Source organism: Eremothecium sinecaudum, chromosome VII (genome assembly GCF_001548555.1).
Source record: "Eremothecium sinecaudum strain ATCC 58844 chromosome VII, complete sequence".
Lineage (NCBI taxonomy): Eukaryota > Fungi > Ascomycota > Saccharomycetes > Saccharomycetales > Saccharomycetaceae > Eremothecium > Eremothecium sinecaudum.
The window spans coordinates 81,435-103,935 of NC_030898.1; the positions used below are offsets into that span (position 1 = coordinate 81,435).

At 40.6% G+C, this 22,501-nt stretch overlaps 14 protein-coding genes across 14 annotated transcripts; 7 read left to right on the plus strand and 7 right to left on the minus strand.

The window, feature by feature from the left end:
- Window positions 1-253: 253 nt before the first annotated feature.
- UBP2 (ubiquitin-specific protease UBP2) lies at window positions 254-4,120 on the minus strand (the record flags this gene model as incomplete). Its single annotated transcript, XM_018133806.1, has 1 exon — window positions 254-4,120. One exon carries the CDS (start codon window positions 4,118-4,120, stop codon window positions 254-256), a length of 3,867 nt encoding a protein of 1,288 aa, XP_017989031.1.
- A 507-nt stretch (window positions 4,121-4,627) lies between these two features.
- FRQ1 (frequenin) lies at window positions 4,628-5,200 on the plus strand (the record flags this gene model as incomplete). Its single annotated transcript, XM_018133805.1, has 1 exon — window positions 4,628-5,200. The coding sequence occupies one exon, from the start codon at window positions 4,628-4,630 to the stop codon at window positions 5,198-5,200; it is 573 nt and encodes a 190-aa protein (XP_017989032.1).
- Window positions 5,201-5,403: 203 nt separating this feature from the next.
- CAT5 (putative monooxygenase CAT5) lies at window positions 5,404-6,099 on the minus strand (the record flags this gene model as incomplete). Its single annotated transcript, XM_018133804.1, has 1 exon — window positions 5,404-6,099. The coding sequence occupies one exon, from the start codon at window positions 6,097-6,099 to the stop codon at window positions 5,404-5,406; it is 696 nt and encodes a 231-aa protein (XP_017989033.1).
- A 259-nt stretch (window positions 6,100-6,358) lies between these two features.
- Window positions 6,359-7,237, minus strand: PHO92 (mRNA-binding phosphate metabolism regulator; the record flags this gene model as incomplete). The annotated part of the gene is made up of 1 exon (XM_018133803.1): window positions 6,359-7,237. One exon carries the CDS (start codon window positions 7,235-7,237, stop codon window positions 6,359-6,361), a length of 879 nt encoding a protein of 292 aa, XP_017989034.1.
- A 355-nt stretch (window positions 7,238-7,592) lies between these two features.
- HRD3 (ubiquitin ligase complex subunit HRD3) lies at window positions 7,593-9,608 on the minus strand (the record flags this gene model as incomplete). The annotated part of the gene is made up of 1 exon (XM_018133802.1): window positions 7,593-9,608. The coding sequence occupies one exon, from the start codon at window positions 9,606-9,608 to the stop codon at window positions 7,593-7,595; it is 2,016 nt and encodes a 671-aa protein (XP_017989035.1).
- A 172-nt stretch (window positions 9,609-9,780) lies between these two features.
- On the plus strand, window positions 9,781-10,992 carry AW171_hschr74048 (HGL300Wp; the record flags this gene model as incomplete). The annotated part of the gene is made up of 1 exon (XM_018133801.1): window positions 9,781-10,992. One exon carries the CDS (start codon window positions 9,781-9,783, stop codon window positions 10,990-10,992), a length of 1,212 nt encoding a protein of 403 aa, XP_017989036.1.
- Window positions 10,993-11,140: 148 nt separating this feature from the next.
- Window positions 11,141-11,401, plus strand: MHF2 (Mhf2p; the record flags this gene model as incomplete). The annotated part of the gene is made up of 1 exon (XM_018133800.1): window positions 11,141-11,401. The coding sequence occupies one exon, from the start codon at window positions 11,141-11,143 to the stop codon at window positions 11,399-11,401; it is 261 nt and encodes an 86-aa protein (XP_017989037.1).
- A 173-nt stretch (window positions 11,402-11,574) lies between these two features.
- AW171_hschr74050 (HGL298Cp) lies at window positions 11,575-13,095 on the minus strand (the record flags this gene model as incomplete). Its single annotated transcript, XM_018133799.1, has 1 exon — window positions 11,575-13,095. One exon carries the CDS (start codon window positions 13,093-13,095, stop codon window positions 11,575-11,577), a length of 1,521 nt encoding a protein of 506 aa, XP_017989038.1.
- Window positions 13,096-13,869: 774 nt separating this feature from the next.
- Window positions 13,870-15,954, plus strand: CDC9 (DNA ligase (ATP) CDC9; the record flags this gene model as incomplete). Its single annotated transcript, XM_018133798.1, has 1 exon — window positions 13,870-15,954. The coding sequence occupies one exon, from the start codon at window positions 13,870-13,872 to the stop codon at window positions 15,952-15,954; it is 2,085 nt and encodes a 694-aa protein (XP_017989039.1).
- A 621-nt stretch (window positions 15,955-16,575) lies between these two features.
- QRI5 (mitochondrial 37S ribosomal protein mS38) lies at window positions 16,576-16,899 on the minus strand (the record flags this gene model as incomplete). The annotated part of the gene is made up of 1 exon (XM_018133797.1): window positions 16,576-16,899. The coding sequence occupies one exon, from the start codon at window positions 16,897-16,899 to the stop codon at window positions 16,576-16,578; it is 324 nt and encodes a 107-aa protein (XP_017989040.1).
- Window positions 16,900-17,316: 417 nt separating this feature from the next.
- MSS51 (Mss51p) lies at window positions 17,317-18,606 on the plus strand (the record flags this gene model as incomplete). The annotated part of the gene is made up of 1 exon (XM_018133796.1): window positions 17,317-18,606. One exon carries the CDS (start codon window positions 17,317-17,319, stop codon window positions 18,604-18,606), a length of 1,290 nt encoding a protein of 429 aa, XP_017989041.1.
- A 128-nt stretch (window positions 18,607-18,734) lies between these two features.
- CDC36 (CCR4-NOT core subunit CDC36) lies at window positions 18,735-19,310 on the minus strand (the record flags this gene model as incomplete). The annotated part of the gene is made up of 1 exon (XM_018133795.1): window positions 18,735-19,310. The coding sequence occupies one exon, from the start codon at window positions 19,308-19,310 to the stop codon at window positions 18,735-18,737; it is 576 nt and encodes a 191-aa protein (XP_017989042.1).
- A 142-nt stretch (window positions 19,311-19,452) lies between these two features.
- On the plus strand, window positions 19,453-20,085 carry FAP7 (nucleoside-triphosphatase; the record flags this gene model as incomplete). Its single annotated transcript, XM_018133794.1, has 1 exon — window positions 19,453-20,085. One exon carries the CDS (start codon window positions 19,453-19,455, stop codon window positions 20,083-20,085), a length of 633 nt encoding a protein of 210 aa, XP_017989043.1.
- A 358-nt stretch (window positions 20,086-20,443) lies between these two features.
- Window positions 20,444-22,234, plus strand: NRP1 (Nrp1p; the record flags this gene model as incomplete). The annotated part of the gene is made up of 1 exon (XM_018133793.1): window positions 20,444-22,234. One exon carries the CDS (start codon window positions 20,444-20,446, stop codon window positions 22,232-22,234), a length of 1,791 nt encoding a protein of 596 aa, XP_017989044.1.
- Window positions 22,235-22,501: the final 267 nt, after the last annotated feature.

The following is a 22,501-nucleotide window of genomic DNA, read 5'->3' on the forward strand; positions in this document are numbered from 1 at the left end:
ATCTTATATAAAAGAGTGATTTTTAGCTTTAATTACTAGATTCTGACTTAAGATACACCTTACGGTAGGAACGAAATCAGCACTAATGAAAAGCTCAATCAGTTACTGTCATGAACACCTTAACAGTGAAGGAGAACGAAAAGTCGTACATTCTAAACACGCATAGATCGGTCGTATAATATGATAGTCTTATAGTTCATGATGTACTGTTATATAGGCGAATATATACGTGTAATGCTTGTAATACGTGTAATTAGTCAAATAATGCTCTTTTTAGTGGTTCTATTTCATCTTTGTGACTGTCCTTGATGTAAACCAAGAAGTATGGGGTTGCAGTGTTGTTTTCAGCAAAGTAGAAGACCTCATTTTCGTTAACCTCGGTGACGGACTCGTCATTGTATTTACGCCAAATACCATTATTAATATGGTCTTTCAAGTAAACCCAATAGTGTCCATAGCTTGCTTCACCCTTGTGAATGAAGACTGCAAATAAGGAATACCCAATGCTTTTAAAATTTTCCATATTAGAGGTAATTTGGTGTTCGATGTCAGCAGCTTGGTTATCAAGAAGTTGTAATTCGGTCTCAAGAGTGGCAGAGAAGTGGTCAATTTGAGATAAGAAGTTTTGCTTTTCAGTTTTTGTTTGTTGGGATACGTTCTGGAAAACATCCGATAGGAGGAAACGCTTGGTTTCTTCCATTGAGGATTTGAGGGTTTGGCCATCGTTGTTTTTGGCCAATAGTTTACGGCGCTGGTCCTTTATGAGCTGTAATTGTGCGCGCAGTTGAGCCGAATGTTCTTTTTTGCGGATGAGTTCTGGGTCCTGAGTAGCCATATAGCGGTCCATATATAGCTTTTGGCTGAATGGAAGAGGCTCAAGGGATTTGAAGGGCATGAACTTCTCACGGTCATAGTACACCCTCTGTATTTGAATCTGTAAGATTGTTGGCAATTTTTCGATGGTTAATGACCTCTTCACAGAACCTTTGTCTTCGTCGAGGGTTAATAAATCGTCTTGAAAATATAGGTCCAAAGCGTCATATATATCCTTCGGATGATCACCCACGTTAACCAGCAAGGACATGAAGCGTTCGTATTTTGTTCTTTTTCTTTCTGGTTCATCCAGAGGTGTTAGAACCTGTTTCAATTTGCCGTAGAAAAGCTGTTTTATGAGGTCTAACTGCTCATTGTCTTCGTCGTAGTCTAGTGGCACCGAGGCGCTCTCTAGTTGACAGAGAACATTACCAATACACTCAGTCACATCTTGTTGCCTGCCTATCTCCAAGGCATTTTGAAGTTGCTCCAAGTTTATTTTTGCAACATGAACAGTGTTGTTCTTTTCATTATGTTCAGGCCGAGCCGGTTCCAATTCACATTCGGACAGTGAAGATTCACGCTTCGTCGCAGCCGATGTGTCTTGAACAGCATCGGTTTCAACCTGAATGTCATCAGCTTCAACCTGAATGTCATCAGCTTCAACCTCAACAGAATCAGCTTCAACCTGAACAGCATCATTGTCAAAGCTTAAGTCAATGAGATCCGTATCAATATCAAGTGGCCGCGCATCTAAACTGTCCTTCGATTCATTTATATCGGATTGCACAATAGTATCAAATTCAACCTCTGTATTACTTGGCGAAAATGCTAGGTATGCAAGCTCCCTTGTAGGTGTAACATATCTTTCCGTCGTGTGAACCATGTCTTTGAAAAGGTTTCTAAGTTGATAAACAAACTGTACAGATCGCTCAACTTCTGCCTTTGACACCTCACGACCGCCGATTCTCCTTTCAGACATATCTCTTGATTTCTCTACCGCTGCAAGCAAATCAACTGCTAGAAGATTATAGTTTAGAATGTATTCTCTTAGAGGGGAAATGGTAAAGTAGTACTGTAGCAATGAGTTCAAGTAGCATGTGTTACCAATATTATTAATACCTGCTGGCCAATTGCCAGATGGTAAATAAGAAGGATCTACAATACCGGTCTCTAAGAAATGGTTTATAACTTTTGAATTCCGCTCATATCCAATTTTTGTAAGAGCCATTTTTAAATTCAGGAATTGCTCTGCTGAAGATATAGGGTCTTGGTTCCATTTACTTTGAAATATTTCTAGAATCAGTTCATCACTGGCATTATAGTCAACATGTAAAGCTTCCAGCGCGGCAGAATAAGACCAATAAGACATATGATAAAACTGTTGGAACCGGGGACACTTTTGAAAGAGTAAATTGAAGAGCGGAATACTTCTTTTGACGACAGCAAGTGTATAAAGAGCCCGATCACATTCTATCTTCAAACCAGGCGCATCTGACACTTTAATACTATAAGCCGTCTCAATTAAGTCATTTTCCACTGACTTGTCAATCTCCAAGAGTTTATATGCTTGTGTTTCAAACTGGAAGGGCTCTAACTCCACACAAAATTTCAATTTTTCACTATCCTTATACTTGGCTAGCACGCGAAATGCATTTTTCAGGTCCGTACGAGCTTGAGGGGTAGCATTTCTTGACTTTTCTCTATAAAGATTCAATAGTACTTCCTCAGAAATTGATTTTGGATCTGTAGCTCCATCTAACTCGAAGAGGGAAACTGCACTCTTCAAAGCATCATGCCCGACAACATTCTGCTTGAAGGCATATGAAAGCAGTTGGTGACTTCCCTTAGCATTCGCTACAAATGTCAAAGCATCGTAATAGATTCCCGTATTCTGAGGGTCTAGAGCTACCTGTGTCTCATAATTCTTAATGATGTCTTTATCGGCATAATGGTAATTAGATGTTATGTTAATAAAATTATAGTTATTGTCGTAGGGATGCAGGTGATCGTTCAAATCACTACGGTCATGTTCATGCAATAAATGGTGCCAAAAGGAATCTGAAAAGTAAGTTTGATACAATTGGAATGACCTTATTTTACTATTAGAAGCGACAACCTCCTTGGGTAATAAGCTGGCTGATTGCTTGCCTAGAAATAATAGTTCCAAAGACTTTCGCACATAAGAATCTCTTAGTCTACGGAGTTTCTTGTCTTGCAGGTAGTTCACGAAATCAGGCGGTTTGTATTCCTTTATGATTTTTCCATCTTCAGTTTCAATTTCCGATAACTCAAATCCAAACTTATCAACCAACCAAGAGGGATCAAGTTGAGCATTTAGCACTTTATTATCTGCAGCTATTGTTTTCAACTCATCACTAGCATCACGTCTTCCTAATGGGTTCCTAAATACCTTAAATAACGTGTTTAGGCACTCCGCTTGGTTAGGAACCGAATTTACATCCAAATCGGGATATTTTTCACATAAATTTTGGTATCTAAGTTGGATGCTCTCAGAATTAAACTCTAATAATTCCTCGCTGCTAAATTCCGGCTTCAGAATTTCAATCCGCACCACTCTATTCGTATGAGGTGAAACAAACGTAGCGCTATCAATTATCGCATCATCATCATCATCATCTCCATATATATCCATATCATCTTCATCGTAGGAATGCAATTTATCCACTAAGTAATACTGAGTGACCCCAAAGTGAGTCCTCGTACGCTCCAGCCGAGTCCGGATCTTCGTGCTAACCCGAATATGATACAAAGAACACCGGCACAGGTCATCCTGGCTATTCATCTTAAAATTTGGGTCGAACAGTACGCCCATAAAAACCTTCACCTTATTATGCTCTTTACACGTGACTGAATTGTACTCAAAGTTGGTCTGCAGAACTAGCGGATCAAGCAAGTACCCTATGCACCAAGTGTTCATAGTCGCGCGCTCCTTGCTATAAGCCAAAACAGGCAACTTTAACAGCCCGTCCGACAATCCTTTGTCAAGGATATGAGATAGATCGACTTTAATGTCATCCAGTAACCTGTCGGAGGTCTTAAATGGGAACCTCTTTGTTACTCCTGGGTATAATACTGTTTTGCCATCGTCTATGTCAGCAACACTTGTCGCCTCCTTCATAGTAGGAGACTTCTCCGACTCTCCTGACGATTTATCCACTTCCATAGCATTCGGCTGATACATCAATGCTATTCTAAACTTCCTTATAGTCCTCTGACTACTCAATTCTACAATAGTGACTGAATATGGTGATATACGAAAAAGAGGGATCGGAGGGACCTTCATTGTAAAGTGGTCCCTATCTAAACACGACAATCATTATATACGCGAGGTAGAAACGCAAGTAAAAAGGCATATATAAGCTTTAATTTGCTGCTTCTGGAGCTCATGATGTACTACTCATAGCTATAAATGGTCTACTTATTTTCAGCCCTTCGGTAATCTCCACGTGCGTTTTGCAGAATATGGCCTACAGACTTAAATAGCCAACTATCAACAAAGGAATACGCATGTGCAGGCTATTAAAGCCATCGACAGGATTTCTGCAGTTGCACAGGTTCACCAGACATCAGGATGGTTATTAAGCCTTAATTCGAGACAAAACCCGTACACCATGAGAAGGGTTTTTGCTATTATAAGGGACCATCGTGGCTTATGGTCAGTAGATCTACAGCCACATTTTACTATAAAACAAGCCAAGACAGTTGACTATTAAACCGCGAAAGTTCAACTTTTAAGCCGCGATCGTTGAGCATATTCTGATAAAAGTGTGAGGATATAAAGTCTGGTTAAATGGGGGCTAAAGCATCGAAGTTGTCTAAGGACGACTTACAAAGCTTAAAGCAATCAACGTATTTCGACAGGAGAGAAATTCTACAATGGCATAAAGGCTTCCTAAGAGACTGTCCTAATGGTCAACTAACCAGGGAAGAGTTCATGAAGATATACAAGCAGTTCTTCCCTTTTGGTTCGCCCGAAGAGTTCGCTGAGCATGTTTTTTCAGTGTTCGACAAGGATAATAATGGGTGTATTGATTTTAAGGAATTTATTACTGCTTTGAGCACCACATCGAGGGGCACGCTGGAAGAGAAGCTGATATGGGCATTTCAACTTTACGACCTAGATCAGGATGGCTTCATAACTTATAATGAGATGCTGACGATTGTTACTAGTGTCTATAAAATGATTGGGTCGATGGTGAAGTTGAGCGAAGATGAGGCAACTCCAGAACTACGAGTAAAAAAAATATTTAAATTAATGGACAAGAATGAGGATGGTTATATATCTTTGGATGAATTCAGAGAAGGGTCTAAGGTAGATCCTTCGATTCTCAGTGCGTTGAATCTGTATGATGGGTTAGTGTAATTTATTCTTGCTCACATTTTGGATACTAAAGGAAGTTTATTAAACGAAACCAGGAATGTAGGGGTACCATGCTGATATAAGTTAAGCTATTGGTTCTTTAAGTAAGTTATACATATTTAATTTTGCTTGGTGAAATCATAAAGTGGTTTTAAAAAATGTATATAAGTTGTCTAGAAATTCACTGCATCATTCCAACTTGCCTGTTACACTCTTTCAGCAGTCCAGATGGCCGCTCTGCATATCGTTTTAATTGTTCCCGTTAGTAGCATATATGGTACAGCTTTATGAGAGTCGTGAAGCACTGCGGTATCTAGATGTTCCAATTCCTCATCTCTAAACTGGGCTATAGTAGAAGCCAAATCCTTGATTTCCTCGCTTTGGCCCGTGACGCCGGATGGTTTTTTAAATTGGAATTGGTCGTTCAGACAACGCAGCTGCGCATTGTAATGGTTACCAATCACTGTTTCTACCGCTTCGGTACACGCCATTGCGCCTGCCGGAGATAGCAAAGCTGTGAGACTACCCATGGCGAATGCTCCAACTTTCCACATCGGAGTTAGTAGTGATGGACGCACCCGTCTTTTGAGTTGTAGTTCATTGAATACTTTATGATGTTGGATTTCTTGGTCCCACATTTCCTGTAATATAGGTTTTAAATGGCGATGCTTGTTCGCCAACACAAAGTACTGACCAGCATATATGTAATTAGCACCCAATTCACCCGCTTGATCAACCCGAATAACACGGTTCAAATATGCTTTCTGAGCATCTGATAATGCCTCAAACTTCTCATTCTCATTAGAAGTAGTTGTCTTAACCGCCTTCGAGCTTTCGGCTCTCGATGCATGCACTATTGAAAATAGTCTACGAGTGGCAGAATTCTTAGCAATAAAAAGCATTATTTCTCAATAAATGTCTCTTATAATGTGTTAATAATTTTCACAGTTCCAGGTGAGCTTTATGACGTTCACGTATCTCTATATTGTCAACTGAATTCTGTTTTATATGGTTTCGAATTTCAGATGCGACAATGACAAAAGCGCTGGATGATGATTTTCAGTAATTTCATGTTAGGGATTTTATGTCTTCTTCATTAGCCAGTGTGAAGACAATTTATGGCAGATGATTATAAAAAAATTGTCAACAATAGCTATACAGCTAATCTTCCAGGAATGAAGGCCTTGTTTTCTTTGAGTTCATAAATAGCTTCAATATAGTCCGTCCTATCTCAATATCAACTTCATCTGCATCACGTGAGTGAGTCATTGGTTTGAAACCGCCATCAGGATCCATAATATTGAAGTGTTTTAGCAACCGGTTGTGGACGTCGCAGACACGTATCCACTCCACTAGGAAGAGGTCGCTGAATTGATGTCCTGATTCACAGTGCCATATGCTATTTCTTGGGTCGCTTTGGATTATATTGGACTTCATTTCAGCAACGCCACAGAATTTACCTGATTTGTTAACACTAAAGAATAAGAACACCTTAGCGCCCGAAGGCAACGATGAGTAGGCCTTAGATAACCTTAGATTACCCCTTTTAGTAGATGTCCAAACATTATGCTGAAACGAGGCCTTTATGTTCTCGAGATTAAATGACTTGATAACAAAAAACCTTGAATGCTCAGGTACCACAGTTTGAGCCGGTGGAGCCGGGGTTAAACTATTGTAGATTGGATACAAGTCAGCGTACTTCCGTGGCTGTGAAATCCCAATCTGATCAGAACCTACTGTTGCTGGAAGCAATTCATTAGTAACCGCTGTCGATGTTTCCCCTGGCGTCACACTGGAAATAACAAAATCAGATTCACTTGATAACTCGGAAGATGAAGTATCATAGTCACTACGTTGTGTAACAGTTGTCAAGTCTTGTAGTACATCCTCTATACTCCTAATACTTTGGCTAAAATGCTCAGCATACGATCTGCTACCATCAGCGGCTAACCTCGACCATTCCTTAGAAGTCGAACTTTGATGCGTATAAGACCATATATCACTATATTGTCCAGTTGAATAATCCATCACCTCAAACATATCTAACAGTTGCTTAATAATTACCTTGAGTTATAGTTCCCCTTATAGTTCTTGTATTAAGTGTTTTGAAACTACTACTGTTTGAGTTCCAAAAAGAATAATAAATAATTTGGTGCATAAGATCTTATCATCAATAAACAATGTAAATAAAAATAGAGTATAATTCAATGAACAGTATAAAAAGTTATGCATTAAACATTGAGTTATCTTTAGATATGGTCAATGGGTATTCGATTACTACTTTTGACTAGTCATCCCTTATAATTATCTAATGGCAGTGTGCCGGTAATATAACGCACAGCAAATAAAAAGATAATGCTATCTTACTATTGAAAAGGTAATCAGTTAATTGTCCCTAGCTGCTGAATCTTTGTATCCACTTGTTATTCTTTAACCATGATTTGAACATTAAATGCCAGGTTACAGGCTTTACTAATAAATACAACAGTGGAAAGCGCTCGGTAGATAGTTCGTAATACTTCTTGGACAAGAAAAAATCTTGTTCAAACCCTATACCATGTTGGTACATGTATGCTAAGTTCCACATACTTTGGTATGATGAGTACATGGCTGTACTGTGATATAGTTTACCAGCTTTCCGATAGTCGCCAAGTTTATAATATATATCACCGGCTCTGACGCCGGCATCAAAGTTAGAAAAACTAATTGCACGTTGGTAGTAGGATAAAGACAGTTTTAGTCGTTCAACTGGAATGTCTGGAAAGCGCTGAAACATAGAGGGTGGTCGGTAAATCAGATAGGCAGCAGATACCATCGCTCTTTCAAAACCCTGCTCAGCGGCCTGGGCATACTGCCAAAGTGCAGGCTCAAAGTTTTCCTGAAGGATATTCATGAAAGCGGTCTCCAAGTCCGGTGCTAGGAACTCCTCGTTAATCTCCAGAAACTTTTTGTAGAAATTTATAGGGAGCTCATAGGATAAATGGCCAATACTGGGTACAGCTTCGACATTTCTGCCACTTCTGAAGAACGGCGACAAATATGATCTCTTTAGAAATAGGTCTGCGTATTTGGTTTCGTTGTCAATCTCAACCTCAGGCTTTTTGGATTGTGTATCTTGCTTGGAAGAACCAAGTGAAGCATGGAACCACTTTTCTGCTTCCGTGAAATTCTTATACACATACTGCTGAATTGTACCTAAATGGAAAGCAGCAGAAATTGCTGTTCTTTCCGTTCCATATACAAGTTCAATGGCACGTTTCAGGTATTTTTCGGCCTTACTTAGGTCGGCTTTCTCAATACCATAACCCTTCAGCCACATGTAGCCCAACAACTCCACTGCTCGGCAATAGCAACCCCTCATTGGCAATTCCAATGAGTCAACTTGATTGTCGTATGTCTCATACAACTTGGTCAGTATTCTCATCGAAGCCTCATAGTCGTTCTTTTGCGTGTAGGTTGAAACGAAGTTGGTGAAAGCCAAATATGTAAGCTCACACACGTCCATTTCGTCTTCAGTATAATAGATGTAGTCAGGTTTTGCGGGGGAGGAAAAGAAGTACTTGAGACTTAGCCATGGGTAATTCTTTCTGTCCTTTACACTCATAGGAGTTTGGGTCAAGTTCCTTCCCAGTAGACCACCATAGAAATCAGGAAGCCTGACGTTGTACATGTGTTGCATTCCATCATAGAAATTCCAATATTCAGCGGGGCGGCTCTTATACAATCTATGGGCAAGATCACTGTATAGTATCAGGGCCTTATTAGGATTGCGGGGGACATTATGACCCACGATAAATCGATAGCCAAGAGCCTGCTTTGCCCTATCTTCTCCTAGGGCGCTCGCCTTTCTCAAATAAATCAAGCCTTTCACAGTATTTACAGGGATATCTCCAAGGAGGCCCGTAAGATAGACTATAGCAGTATCAAATAAAGCAGTCGCATTAGAACCCTTGCTCAATTCGTTAAATTTCCTTAAATAGCGCCAAGCTAACGTCTTATTATGAGGGATACCATAATCACCATACATATGCATTCGGTATAGGGCATACGTTGCATTAGGGTTATTGAATTCAGTACTAGATTGCTCAACCAAACTATAATATTTGAGCTGATCTGGAGAAAGATATTCCCATTCCTGTTTATAAGCTTCTTCTTGATGACTTTTGACATAATCCACCGGAAGATCTATCAGTAACTCACCCGTATCAGGGTCAGTGTAAGGGTCTTGCTCAGTAACATAAGTCAAATGAAGTTTTGGAGCCTTAGCTATCCTTATTTTTTTTATTTCATCCGAATCCCAAGGGTCTTTTAAGGAACTAAAATGAGCTTGAGTATTACTTGTAAAAGCTTCACATTCAACATAGTAAAATAAATGTGAAATCAGTATTGCAAACAACCAATCAATCCTCATAATGATAACCTAGGACCAGCCAGTTCAGAGACGTAAGGTACTGAACTTCTATTGTTACCAGTGACTGAGACATACCTTTAATTCATATTAAAAAATAATGTACCTAAATCAAATCACAATATTATTACATGATCATCGATACAAGTCAAAAAGAGATAAAATAAACAGCCTAATGAAGGTCCGGTATAAGTGTTCATGCCAGAATCGAGTCACATGGAGTGATCTGAATTGCTGTACTCAATGTCACAGTTTAAGCTGCTTTTCTTGCCAGGATTTTCGACCTGTTTTAAAATATTGTCCTAAATGTCTTGAAGAGCCAGCAAAAACGGATCAGATATTCTGTAATAGGAACTGCTTTCAATGTCCAAGATGCAGTATATCGCTAGTGATTTCTAGTGAGAAGGTCGGAGAAGAAATGAAACAATACACTTTTAATTGTACAGGCTGCAAATGGAATTTCGTCACGCCACCAACTGGAAGAATCAAATCATTAACGAAGTATATCCTTGAGCTATACAACTCTCAGCATGCTAGAGCATATGAAATTATGACGCATTTACTTAATAAGAAGCATCTGCTTCAGTTGGAAGGAAAATCATTCAACTTTACCCAATCGGAACCATCTCCAGAGGGCTATTCATCGAAGTCTATAACGCAAAGATTAATTGTAGGCGAGAAACTACACAACTTAATTAATGAACAGATACCTCTCCCTTTTGAGGAAGATAAGAAGACGGAATTGTATCCCAAACGTACCCACTTGAAGTGCAGATATATTTACTCGTGTCCGAACTGCCATAATACAATGAGTGTCCCAGACCAAAGACCTGGGTCTTCAAGATTGATGAAGGATTCATTTGCTATGAATATTCTTCCGCATATCAGAATTGAAAGTGCGTCTAAAGTGCTGGGCACTACCACTGACGATGACACATTAGCAATAGTCTTTGTAAATGCAACGCCATCAAAGCCTGTTGAGTTCTCACTTACGGCTTCAGAGAGTTTATTCCTCCCGATAAGAGGATTTATTCTACCGTCAGTTTCAAATGACACTAATTCACATACCAATACCGAAGGAAAGGACGTTAACCTGCAGATACTGGAAGACTACATCAAGTACGTACCAACATACCTTCTAGGCAAGGATAATAAGCTATCACAGGCTGAAAGAACGCGAAGAATGGGAAGCATGTTTTCGTTCAGGAATAATAATGGCATCAAGATCCAACAACTAGCACCCGGTGACGACGAAGACGTACAGCCTCTAGACCAAGGTGACGCGTGGTGCGCATTACCTTTAAAGGTGACTAAGAAGGGCACTCATCAACTTAACCTCCTGACAAAGATAGACGACTGGGAAGTTAACCTAGAGCTTTTCTTCTAAAAACTAAGGATCTTACATATCTATATAATGCTATTTCTACAGCATTAGTGTATATATTTAAGATGGATTATATAAGCTCAAGTAAAAATCCTTATTTGAGTTTAATTTGATGAATAACTCAGCGTCTCTTCCATGGCGACCATAAAGCATGGTTGATTCGACAGAGAAGGGGATTCCTGGAGATACTATTGCAAGAGTCTTCGAAACGTGTTCTTTTACGCAAGATGATACAAGAATTACAGAAGACACTGTAATGTTAGTAGAAAAGTACATGAGGTTATTTATAAGGGAAGCAGCGCTGAGATCTCTAGAAAACAAGGAAGTGTTAAATGATGTTAAAGCTGAGAATCCAGTATTACAGCATGGTGACCTGGAAAGAATTTCAGGTGTGTTGCTGCTGGATCTTTAAGACAAACTAAATGTACCGATATACGCTGTATATTATCACATAACGAAGCTAAGTCTGGTGCATATAATTATGTCCCAGATACAAAGCATTATCAGATTATAAGATCAAGAATGCGAGTTTATGTAAAGCTCTAAGATTGTTCTACTATATAATACTACTTCGTGGTATACAACTCATAAATCAATCAAACTCATGCCCTGGTCATTTGTTTTATTCTTGGGTTGTTGATAGTTAGTAGTATTACCAAATCCATATCCAGTATGAGATGGAACCATATTGGTACTTGGTAGACCTGTGTATTGAGAAGTCATAAATGGATTATGTTTAGATGTTTCATTAGTAACTTGCTTATAGCCAGTACCCTGGGAATTAATGAAATTTCCAGATTTCGTGTGTTGGGCAGGAATTCTCGCTTGACCGGTGTTACCGAACGTATCTATTCCAGTTCCTGATGCTAACAAGTTGTTTAATTCACCATATTTATCCGTAATTGACTTATCTCCGGTCCTAATTGCGTTCAAGGGCTGCTGCTGGGTTTGAAGTGGCTGTGCCTGAGAGGAAGGCATTTGCGGTGGAGGGGATTGTGCAAGGTGAGGCGATGGTGATGGGCTGGACTTGCCATTAGCTCCACCATTGTAGGAACCAAACGATGTCGAGAAATCATTTTGAGACTTTTCAGGCTCTAAATTATTAATATTATCCAATGAGAAAGGATTATATGGGCCTGATTTGAGTTGTGATTGTTGTCCGAAAAACTGCTGCTGTGCAAGTTGTTGCTGCTGTGCCAATTGCTGCTGCTGCGCTAGGTACTGCTGTTGGGCCAAGTATTGCTGCTCAGCAGCTGCTTGCTGCTCGGCCAGTTGTTGTGCTAACAACTGCTGCTGTGCGAGTTGCTGTTGTTGAGCGAACTCTTGTTCCTGTTGATACCTCATGTATTCTTCTAAAGTAATAGGGTTTCCAAATATATCATAGTACATTGGCTGTTGTGGCTGCTGCTGCTGCTGCTGCTGCATCAAAGCCATTTGCTGGTCTCTATGTTGCTGTAGTTCCCTCAATTTACGCAACTCCTCTTCTTCCTTACTCAATTGCAATGCCGTCTGTAGTTCATCGTTATTCTGTTCCTGTTCGGCAAGCTTTCTCCTCCGCTCTTCCTCTTCAGCGGTAAGTCTTGACTCTTCTAATGCTCTCTTCAAATCAGGATCCATCTCTTCTGGAGGTGGTGATTTAGCAGCGGCTCTGCTATTACGTCCGAGTCTCATTCTCCTTTCATCCCGCAACCGTTCCTCATCTTTTAGTAAGGAAACTAACTCCTTAGCCTTCACCCTGATCAGTTGCCCATGGTCTGCCCCTGTGGACTCATCTACATAAAAAAATTCAGTCAACTTTCTAATGAAATGTATGTTCTCCCGAGCCCAATCGACACAAGTCTCCGCACCAGCACGAACAAGAAAGTCAACAACAGTTAAAGACTTCGCCACATGTCTCCAATGTTTTGGCTTGTCACCCATACGCTTTTCTAACATCACCATTATTTCAAAAAACTCGACTGCACTATAAGTTCGTTCAGCTATTTCTTCCATTTGATCCAAAGAAGGACCATATTCTTCGTTGGAAGTAGCATTACGAACCAATATTTGAGCAGCGGAATACCCATTTACAACGTTTTTTGCACTACGCAATAGCTGTTTAGACATTTCTTAACCGGTCTTCTTTGTAAAGGTATTATTTTCTATTCCACCTATTGGTTACCTTTGTAGTTATATGAGGCTATTCTCAAAAATTCACAGAATAATTGGTATTCTGAAGAAATCAAAAGAAAAAATACAACACTTTGTTATTATCTTATGGCAAAGTTCGATGACTCTGAATGAAAACCGCTCTTTAGCTACTTCTCTAGTTGTATCTTGCTGATAGTGCCCCTTACAAATATGCTTAGTTCTAGAGACAAGTGAAGTACAATGTTTTAATTTTTAACACTTGGCTTGAAATACGATGCAAATTTTTATACAAAAAAGCCATATGCTACACAGTATATGCTACCTAAAATATAGCGCCAGCTAGCTACAACGCTACTGGTTAAGCTCCTATCGTGCCAGCTCTCCCTATTGTTCATATAAAGGTTACTGAAGTTGTGAGCTTATATAATCTCTTATTAAGCACAAGAAATTAGGGGCGTCACGTGACTTATATGTTAAGATATAAGAGGGCAGTGGCAGGGGACTGAGGGTTCGAGCAAGATGTTTAAGATCGTATTTGAGCTGTTCTATGTAGCGTGATGTTAGTTATTTTTTTTAGATGGTACCATAAGGCCTTCCATTTGATCTCCATAAAGTCAATAATTCGTAAGAACAAATTAAAAAAAAAGCGGCGAGCTGAAATATCTAAAGGGTTTCTGCCAATAGTGATTAGTGGATTCCAAAGTGAGGCTGTTCAGGTGCTTGGCTAGTGCGCAAGGATTACGGACTTTTATGAAGAAACAAGCGACGTTGGGTCGGTATTTTAGTTCTCTGAAGCGACCACAGGAAGATGAACATGGCGATGATATTGCTAAGAAATCCAAGTTAGAGACGTACAAAGGGACGAAGGAGCTTCTGTCGAATGATTTGGGTTTGACTAATAGTAGTCAGCCGAAGTTGAGTGTCGGGGAGGCTGAGAATACTGGGGCTGAGAAGCTACCCGTGAATCCGGTTGCAGCTGCACTGCAGCCGGATAAGCATGGAACAGACGTGCCATATGCGTCGCTGTGCAGTGTTTATGAGGAAATTGAGGGGATTTCGTCTAGGTTGTCGATTATAAAGCTGTGTTCTGATTACTTATACAGGATTCTGGAGCAGCGCAGGGAGAATTTGATCCCGGTTACATATCTGTTTATTAATAGGCTGGGACCAGACTACGAGCCAGGACTGGAACTAGGCCTGGGAGAAGGGATACTGATAAAGACCATTGGGGAGGCTTATGGTAAGTCTTTGGCGCAGGTGCGCAATAGTTACCGTGAATGCGGAGACTTAGGCACTGTCGCACAACAAGCGCGAATGGTGCAACCCACAATGTTTAAGCCTAAACCATTGTTAGTGAACGAAGTATTTCAAAATTTGCAAAATATTGCGAAAGCTGAAGGTAAGGACTCGCAGAATAAGAAGATCAGGTTGATAAAAAAGATGCTTACTGCATGTCAGGGCGTCGAGGCGAAGTTTTTGATTAGGTCCCTAGAATCCAAACTGCGTATAGGGCTTGCAGAGAAGACGGTGCTTATATCACTTTCTAAGGCAATGTTGCGACATGAGCGGAAGGGTAAAGAGCCGAGTCCTGAAGAAGTGGAGTCTGCTGAGCAAAAGATTAGGGATGCATTCTGCCAGGTACCAAATTACGAGATTGTTATCAATTCCGCACTAGACCATGGCATAATGAATCTCGACCAGCATTGTGTCCTTAAACCGGGCATACCTCTAAAACCGATGCTTGCAAAACCTACTAAATCTGTGACTGAGGTCCTTGACAGGTTTCAGAACCAGAGATTTACTTGTGAATACAAGTACGATGGAGAACGTGCTCAAGTTCATTTGCTGCCTGACGGGTCCATGCGTATCTACTCTCGTAATGGAGAAAATATGACGGAAAGGTATCCAGAACTTAAGATTCGAAACTTCTTGAAAACCCCTGAGTCCACGAATAGCATGATTCTTGATTGTGAAGCTGTTGCGTGGGACAAGGAACAAAACAAAATCTTGCCATTCCAGGTATTAAGCACCAGAAAACGGAAGGGTGTCGAACTCAAGGACGTTAAAGTCCGTGTCTGTCTGTTTGTATTTGATATTCTCTGCCTAAATGGTGAACCACTGATCAATTTCTCTCTTGCAGAGCGCCGTGAACGTCTTACGGAAACATTGCAGCCTGTTCCTGGAGAATTGCAGTATGCCAATGAGATTACAACGGCAAGTCTTGAGGAACTGCAGAATTATCTTGACCAATCTGTAAAGGACTCATGCGAGGGGTTAATGGTCAAGATGCTTGATGGCGAAGAATCACACTACGAGCCTAGTAAGCGTTCAAGAAACTGGCTGAAGCTTAAAAAGGACTACCTTGCAGGTGTAGGCGACTCGCTTGATCTCGTGGTACTAGGGGCATACCATGGAAGGGGTAAAAGAACAGGTACATACGGAGTGTTTCTACTTGGATGTTACAACCCTGACTCTGAAGACTTCGAAACTTGCTGTAAAATTGGAACGGGTTTCAGTGAAGATGATCTCCAATCACTACACGACAAACTCAAAGATACAATTATAGAGTTCCCAAGAGGCAATATTTTATACGACGAATCTTCCCCACCGGACGTTTGGTTTCAACCGTCACTCATCTTCGAAGTCCTAACTGCAGACCTGTCCCTGTCGCCAGTTTATAAAGCAGGTTGTCATGTCTACGACAAGGGAATTTCGTTGAGATTCCCTAGATACCTGAAGCTTAGGGAAGACAAAACCCCTACGGAGGCTACAACCTCAGAACAGGTTGTAGCCCTCTATGAGAATCAATCCCAATTACAGTCAAAAGCTTCATAAACAAGTACTTGCGCTGTGCCTCTGCTAAAGTTGTGTCACATATACTGGACCCTTGGTGAAACTATGGGGTTCTTATAAGCACTGTGGCTTCTAGCGCAATGGCACACATGTGGAGAGTATGAATTGACTTGTAAGAGAGCCTTGGAGCAATTGGTTCCCACTCATTAAGCTAGAATCCTTATAATTTTCAAGCAAGCGGAGCTTGTAGGGTGTTTTCTAGAGCGTTGTAAGTATAAAAGAATATATATTGTATACATTGTCGGTAACTAGTGCACAGTCAATGTAAAGTAAATTAAACATCGAGAAGAATGTTACCGTAATCAAACGGTCGAGATAAATGAGATTGTAGATACGTATCACCAACTGTTGAAGGAAGTTGGACTGCTACATCTCAGAAATATGGAGAAATAGCCAGAAACTGTACCAAAGCTGGAGGCCGTCATGGCCAGCCTATTGTTTGCTCATCTACTTCTCCCGTATTTCCTCGTGCTCGTGTTTTCCCGTACACCTCTACTATATAAAAACTGCAGATTATTGAACATAAGTTGAACACAAGCAGATAAACGTGAATTATTTTTTCAAAGTGCTATTTACAGGTTGAATATGCATCCTTCTTAGCTATCACCTACCTTGAGATAGCTTTCTTCTTTCAGCCTTTTGTTCCTTTCTCCTTTTTCTCAGTTTATGCTTCTTCATCTTCGTTCTACGCTTCCTTAACACACTATCCAACATCATACCATCTTTTTGAATATCTAGTTCTGCAATAGCAGCTAATATAGTGCTTTTTTGTTCCACTTTACTAACCTGTAACCCTAAATTACCTTGTGTTTGTAGTAGCATGGGGAACGAACTTACAGGAGTATGATGATGCAAACTCAGATTTCTGCATAGTTTGCTGAAAACCGGCTGGACCGATCTGTTAAAGCTCCTGGCAAGAAACAGCATTGATGGATTCCAAACGGCTTTACGTCACAGTTCTTATGCCAAGTAATAAGAGTTTTAAAAGATGGGCACTAAGAAAATTTTCAACACATTGAGAAAGCGGAACTTTATTTATTAAATAAAGGCTTGAAAGGCAGCAACACTAGCAATAAAAACCGCTAAACGAGGCCTAGTAACAGCGTAATGGTCTCGTAGATATCAAGATTCTCACTTGATTCCACCGCAGCTGTAAACGTTATAGGCTACTTAAGCAGAATATGGCAGTTATGAACTCCTTACACCGCATAGTGAAACAGTTAGATAGTAATAGGAACTCTGCTTGCAGAGGAAAAATTTTGCATTATGTGTAAGACTAAAACAGCGAATTTAGATCATTAGAACAGCTCTAATCACATTTCAAGGCTTTAATCTTTAATCACAATGCTGCCATTATTGCCTCGTTCCATTGTGAGCCCTGCAATAGTGCAGAGTCCTAATGTTAGGATCGCAACGATGCTACAAAGGCGTAATCTGATGGGATTTGTGCGTAATGCGTTAGGTCTAGATCCACCAGCTTCTCCAGATGACCCAACACCTGAGAATAGGTTCCATCCTTGGGATCAGTCGCCTTCTCCAGATTTGCGTGAGCGTGCAGCTCGTATTAAGGCGTTGGCTAAATGTCCTGTTACCAAGAAGCCCATTGAATACACTTGTGAATACTCTGGGATTCCAACTCATCACTCGAGAGAAGCGTGGGAACAAGATACTGAGTACCACAATTCCAAGCTCTACGAATTGCTACGGAAGGTAAATATATACGAACACGATCTTAGAAGTGGAAGGCCTTTCCCAGAATTCGATTTTCCTCAAAGCCAAGAACTCGATCACTTGGTGAACATGACGAACTGGGACTTGTTTTTCTATACCAGAGGCTTCTATTCTATGGACACTGAATTCCAGCTTGCTGCAGTGACTAAGATGTTGTCGTATCCTATAACGATAGCTTCTGTATTGCACCAATACATGCCATATTCGTTGAACCCTAAGGGTCCTTTAACTCTAGAAGGTCTGAAATCTTTGTCTGCGCTACGTTATACGATTTATCCACAAGCAAATAAGGCCAAGCGCACGCTTAAGGACAAACCTATGAGAATATTCGTGCTTGGAGCTCGTGCCGAGGCTCAGCTACCCTTGCATGTTTGGAAGCAGTTGCAATATCTCTTCCCTGACACACGGTTTGAGATTCACTTAGTGGGACCAGAGTCCAACTACGACCGCGAAAAGAAGCAGTACGTGTTGACCCCAACCCCAACCGTCCAGGTAATAGATCATACAATGAGATTAATTCACTACACCGACTACTTCCACGTTTATCACGAAGCGCAGGACTTCTTCCCATATGACCCTTACAACGACATCTTCTTCTGTTTCCATCCTGGTTTCGGCGCTCCAGAGACGACCGACAGCTGGATGAAATCAACTGTAAGTGCATTGCTACAAACGAAGTGTGCTATTTTCTCTACAGGTTATCACAAGCAGGATATGATGGATGACATAAATAAAATCAAGGAAGTGCATGGTCATGAGCTTGATATGTTAATGGACCCGGTTGAAAACATCTTTGGCAGCTCCAAGTGGGAGTTGAACGATCTCTCCCCACACGAAGTTTATCGATTCAACATGTACATCACAGGATTTAGAGGCAAGAGATACCATGCCATTGAGTTATGACGCACATGATACAATAAAAATCGTTTATTATTTAACGACCCTTGTAAATATATATTTCATACTCAAAACATTATAACTTATAATTTGCTCGTTAATTGATCTATAGACAATACAAAAGAGAACATCTCTTACATGATAGCGTTGTAATGCAGCACGAAATCCCTCTCGCACTTATCCCATCTCTGCGGATCGAAGAATACATAGGAGCCGCGCTCACTAGTTGAATCCTGGGAAACAATAGGCTCCATGAGTGGATCCTTTGTTAACCAAACCTTCAGCGTCTTATGGTAGCGCCAGTTCCGCTTTCTTAATTCTAAGTACGTCAGCTCTTGCAAAACTGTTCCTGGGTGCTTGTAAAAGAGGTAGAACAAAGTTTCGTCCTGTAATAGCGATATTCGTGGATGATCTCTCGCCACACTAGTAAAGTCTGTTGATTGCTGCCCCAAAACTCCTACTATATTCTTAAAAGACTCGGGAATCGTAAACCTAGGTTCTACCTCACTTCGCGAAGTTTCAACCCATGGAGATGGGAATGTATCAAGCGCGTGATGATCATTGCTTACAGTGGTATTGGTCGAATCCATGTCCGAGACCTGTAGGGAATGAAGCATCGACGAAAGATCCATCCCCATCGTCATAGATGGATCATACTGTTTATCATGTTTTATGACCTGAACTAGCCCCTTTAAGCCATATTTATCCATGCTGGAAACACTATTTGTTCTTATGGTTGTGGTTGGTCTACTTTGTTAACAAATGGAGGTTTTAAAAGTTAAAAGAATTTAAAAGCTTTACTTCATCAGGGTTGCAGCACAAGAATATCAGTATAAAACAAAGAAATACGCAATGACTAAGAGATTTAAACCAAATATTATAATCAGCGGTACTCCTGGCTGCGGCAAAACTACTATCTGCAAGCTTCTCAAGGCGAAATTAGATAACTATAAGTATTATAATATTAGTGACTTCGCAAAAGAACAAAACTGCTACGAAGGATACGATGAAGAGAGGAAATCACACATTGTCGATGAAGATAAGCTGCTAGATATACTAGAAGCACCTCTTCGTCTTGGTGGCAACATCATTGACTGGCACGTCAATGATATTTTCCCAGAACGTCTAATTGACCTGGTTGTAGTCCTAAGGTGCGATAATTCTATCCTATACAGCCGTTTGCAGGAGAGAAACTACCATGACTCCAAAATAGAGGAAAACATTGATGCTGAGATCATGGGAGTGGTCCTGCAAGACGCCCGTGACAGCTACGTGCCAGACATCGTTGTTGAACTTCAAAGCAACACAGAAGAAGACATGGAAAACAATGCAGACCGCATTGTCCAATGGATTGAAAACTGGGTTAAAGACCATCCAGATGGAGCCACTAATGAGCTAGACCACTACAATGGTATTGGCAACAGCACAGACGAAGATTCAGAGTCTGACGGTGACAGTGACACTACCGACGGCAGTGAAGATTAATTTACACTTTATACAAGTTATAAGTAGAGCAAAACGTGTAAAATAGATGTACAATTGATAGCAGACCGAATTATAGCCACCTAATATCCTCCAGATGGTACCATCAACGCTTAAAGGTTGTTTTAGATACGCATATACACCCACACATACCACCATGGCTAGTACAAGCTTAGAGCGTGAAAAATTTTTAAAGCGATGGCTTTAATAGCCATTTCTCATAAGTTGACTAGCGTAAGGCTGTAACAGCTTGCAGACAAGATAGGTGGTTTTTAGCATTGTTACTGCTGTTCATTTTCATACTTAAAGGAAAGTTAAAGTTGCTTAGGAAGTTTATAGGGCAGAATAAGATTTCTCGACGATGTATTACTTGATTTTTGAGTTTGATACTATACACCAGAATGAAACTCCGAAGGATACTACTCAGTTATCGAAAATATATTATCAATTGGTTGATGCTCAAGATTTGAAAAGTGTTTTAGAGGTCCCTGGTTCTCTTGATGTTTTGGATCTCGGTTTGCAAAATGCGGTGGGGAAGTTGGAGTCGGATATATCGGCAAGAATTAATGGAGACAATTTTGTATTGTGTTCACTTTTTTCGACTTGGCATCTTCGTGTTACGTTGATCAGACAAGCGTATGATTGTAACGTTGTACTTCCATCGTTTTTGCAGCATGCAAAGGTTTTTGACTTGTGGAGAGAGTACGACAGGTGGTTGGTTAATCACCCGGAAGTCAGTGCCGGAAATGGGAAGGCGAAATTGAACGATCCTAGCGAGATATATATTGGATTGGAGATTGACGATGGTAATCTCGCTAATGAGCCTCGTATTGACCAAGCGGTGAAGATCTTGGTGAAGTTGCATGAGAAATGCGTTTCTCAGGAAGATCAGTGCACAGTACTCACCCATCCTTACGATTCGTATGCTGACACTCTGAACTTTATGCAGGAGCGGTCTAAAGTGCTTTACATGAATAATTTGCCACCTGATACTACCCAGTCCGAGCTTGAATCTTGGTTTACTCACTTCGGGTCCAGGCCAGTTGGCTTCTGGACTGTTAAAAACGTCGTGGAAGACACGTCTAACTTGAATAACAACTGGTCTTCAAACAACTCTAGGTATGTTGAGGAGCATGATAGCATATCCGGCTTTGTTGTGTTCCAGACACACGAAGAAGCTAATGACGGTTTGGCCTTGAATGGTCGTTCTATCCTTTCGAATATGGCGAACACGAAGCAGCCTAAAATAGTTGAACATGTTGTCGAAATCAAACCTTCTAGTAACAGGGTTTTGGACTGTGCACACGAAATATTGTCACCTTTCCCACAGTCTAAAAACAAGCCAAGACCCGGTGATTGGAACTGTCCATCTTGTGGATTCTCCAATTTCCAAAGGCGTATTGCATGCTTCCGGTGTTCTTTCCCTGCTACTACTGCTGTGACTGTCAATAAGATATATAAGCCACCGCAGCAACAACGCAATTTCCAGCATCAGAATCAGCAGAAACAACAGCAACAGCAGCAACAATCGCAGCATATGCAAATCCAGCAGCAGCCGATGAAAATGGGCATGCAGTTACAAGCTGGCATGCAGCAGTATAAGTCGAGCTCTCAGCATGGGTTACAATCCAATGCGGCCGGATACCAACAGCAACAGCAACACTACCAGACGCAGCATCATGCTAATAAGCAGCAAATGGCCATGAGTGCAGGAAACAGCGCTGGCTCTGACACTCAAAGACGTTACAACAGATACTCTAGAATGGGTGGACAAGGTGGCAATGGCTCCAATAACAATACTGGTGGCAATTCTATCAATACTGGCAGCAATATTCCGTTCAGATCTGGTGATTGGAAGTGTTTGAACTGTGCATATCATAACTTTGCCAAAAATATTGTGTGTCTGCGTTGTGGCAACCCTAAGATAGTTGACGACGAAAGCTCCTGCTCTGTTAACAGCTCCATGAATTCATACGGTAGCCTTTCTCTAAACGTCCAAGGTGGTGCAAATAGTACGACAGCTGGAATGTCTTTGGACAGCAGACCCGCAACTGCGTTAAGTGATAAACAATTGGCAAATGGTATAAACAATAATGAAGGTGGGGTTAACAACGATACCGATGGAACTGAAGAGCATCGTGGCTTCCTATAATAAGGAGTGATAAATTACACAACCAAATGTCTACTAAAGATGTAAAATAATAATTGTTTGATGGTTGTGAAACTTTAAAAAGATAGATCAATAAAGACAGAAATGGATTTAGCGCATATGGGGGAGGGAATGTTGGATATTCAATACTCACGGTTGGATCAATACAATTGCAATGAAGCTTTTATTACCTATATATTATTTTATTTATTATGTAAAGCGGTCCGCAATTATATTATGAAATTATTACATAGTATCATTTAACCTGAC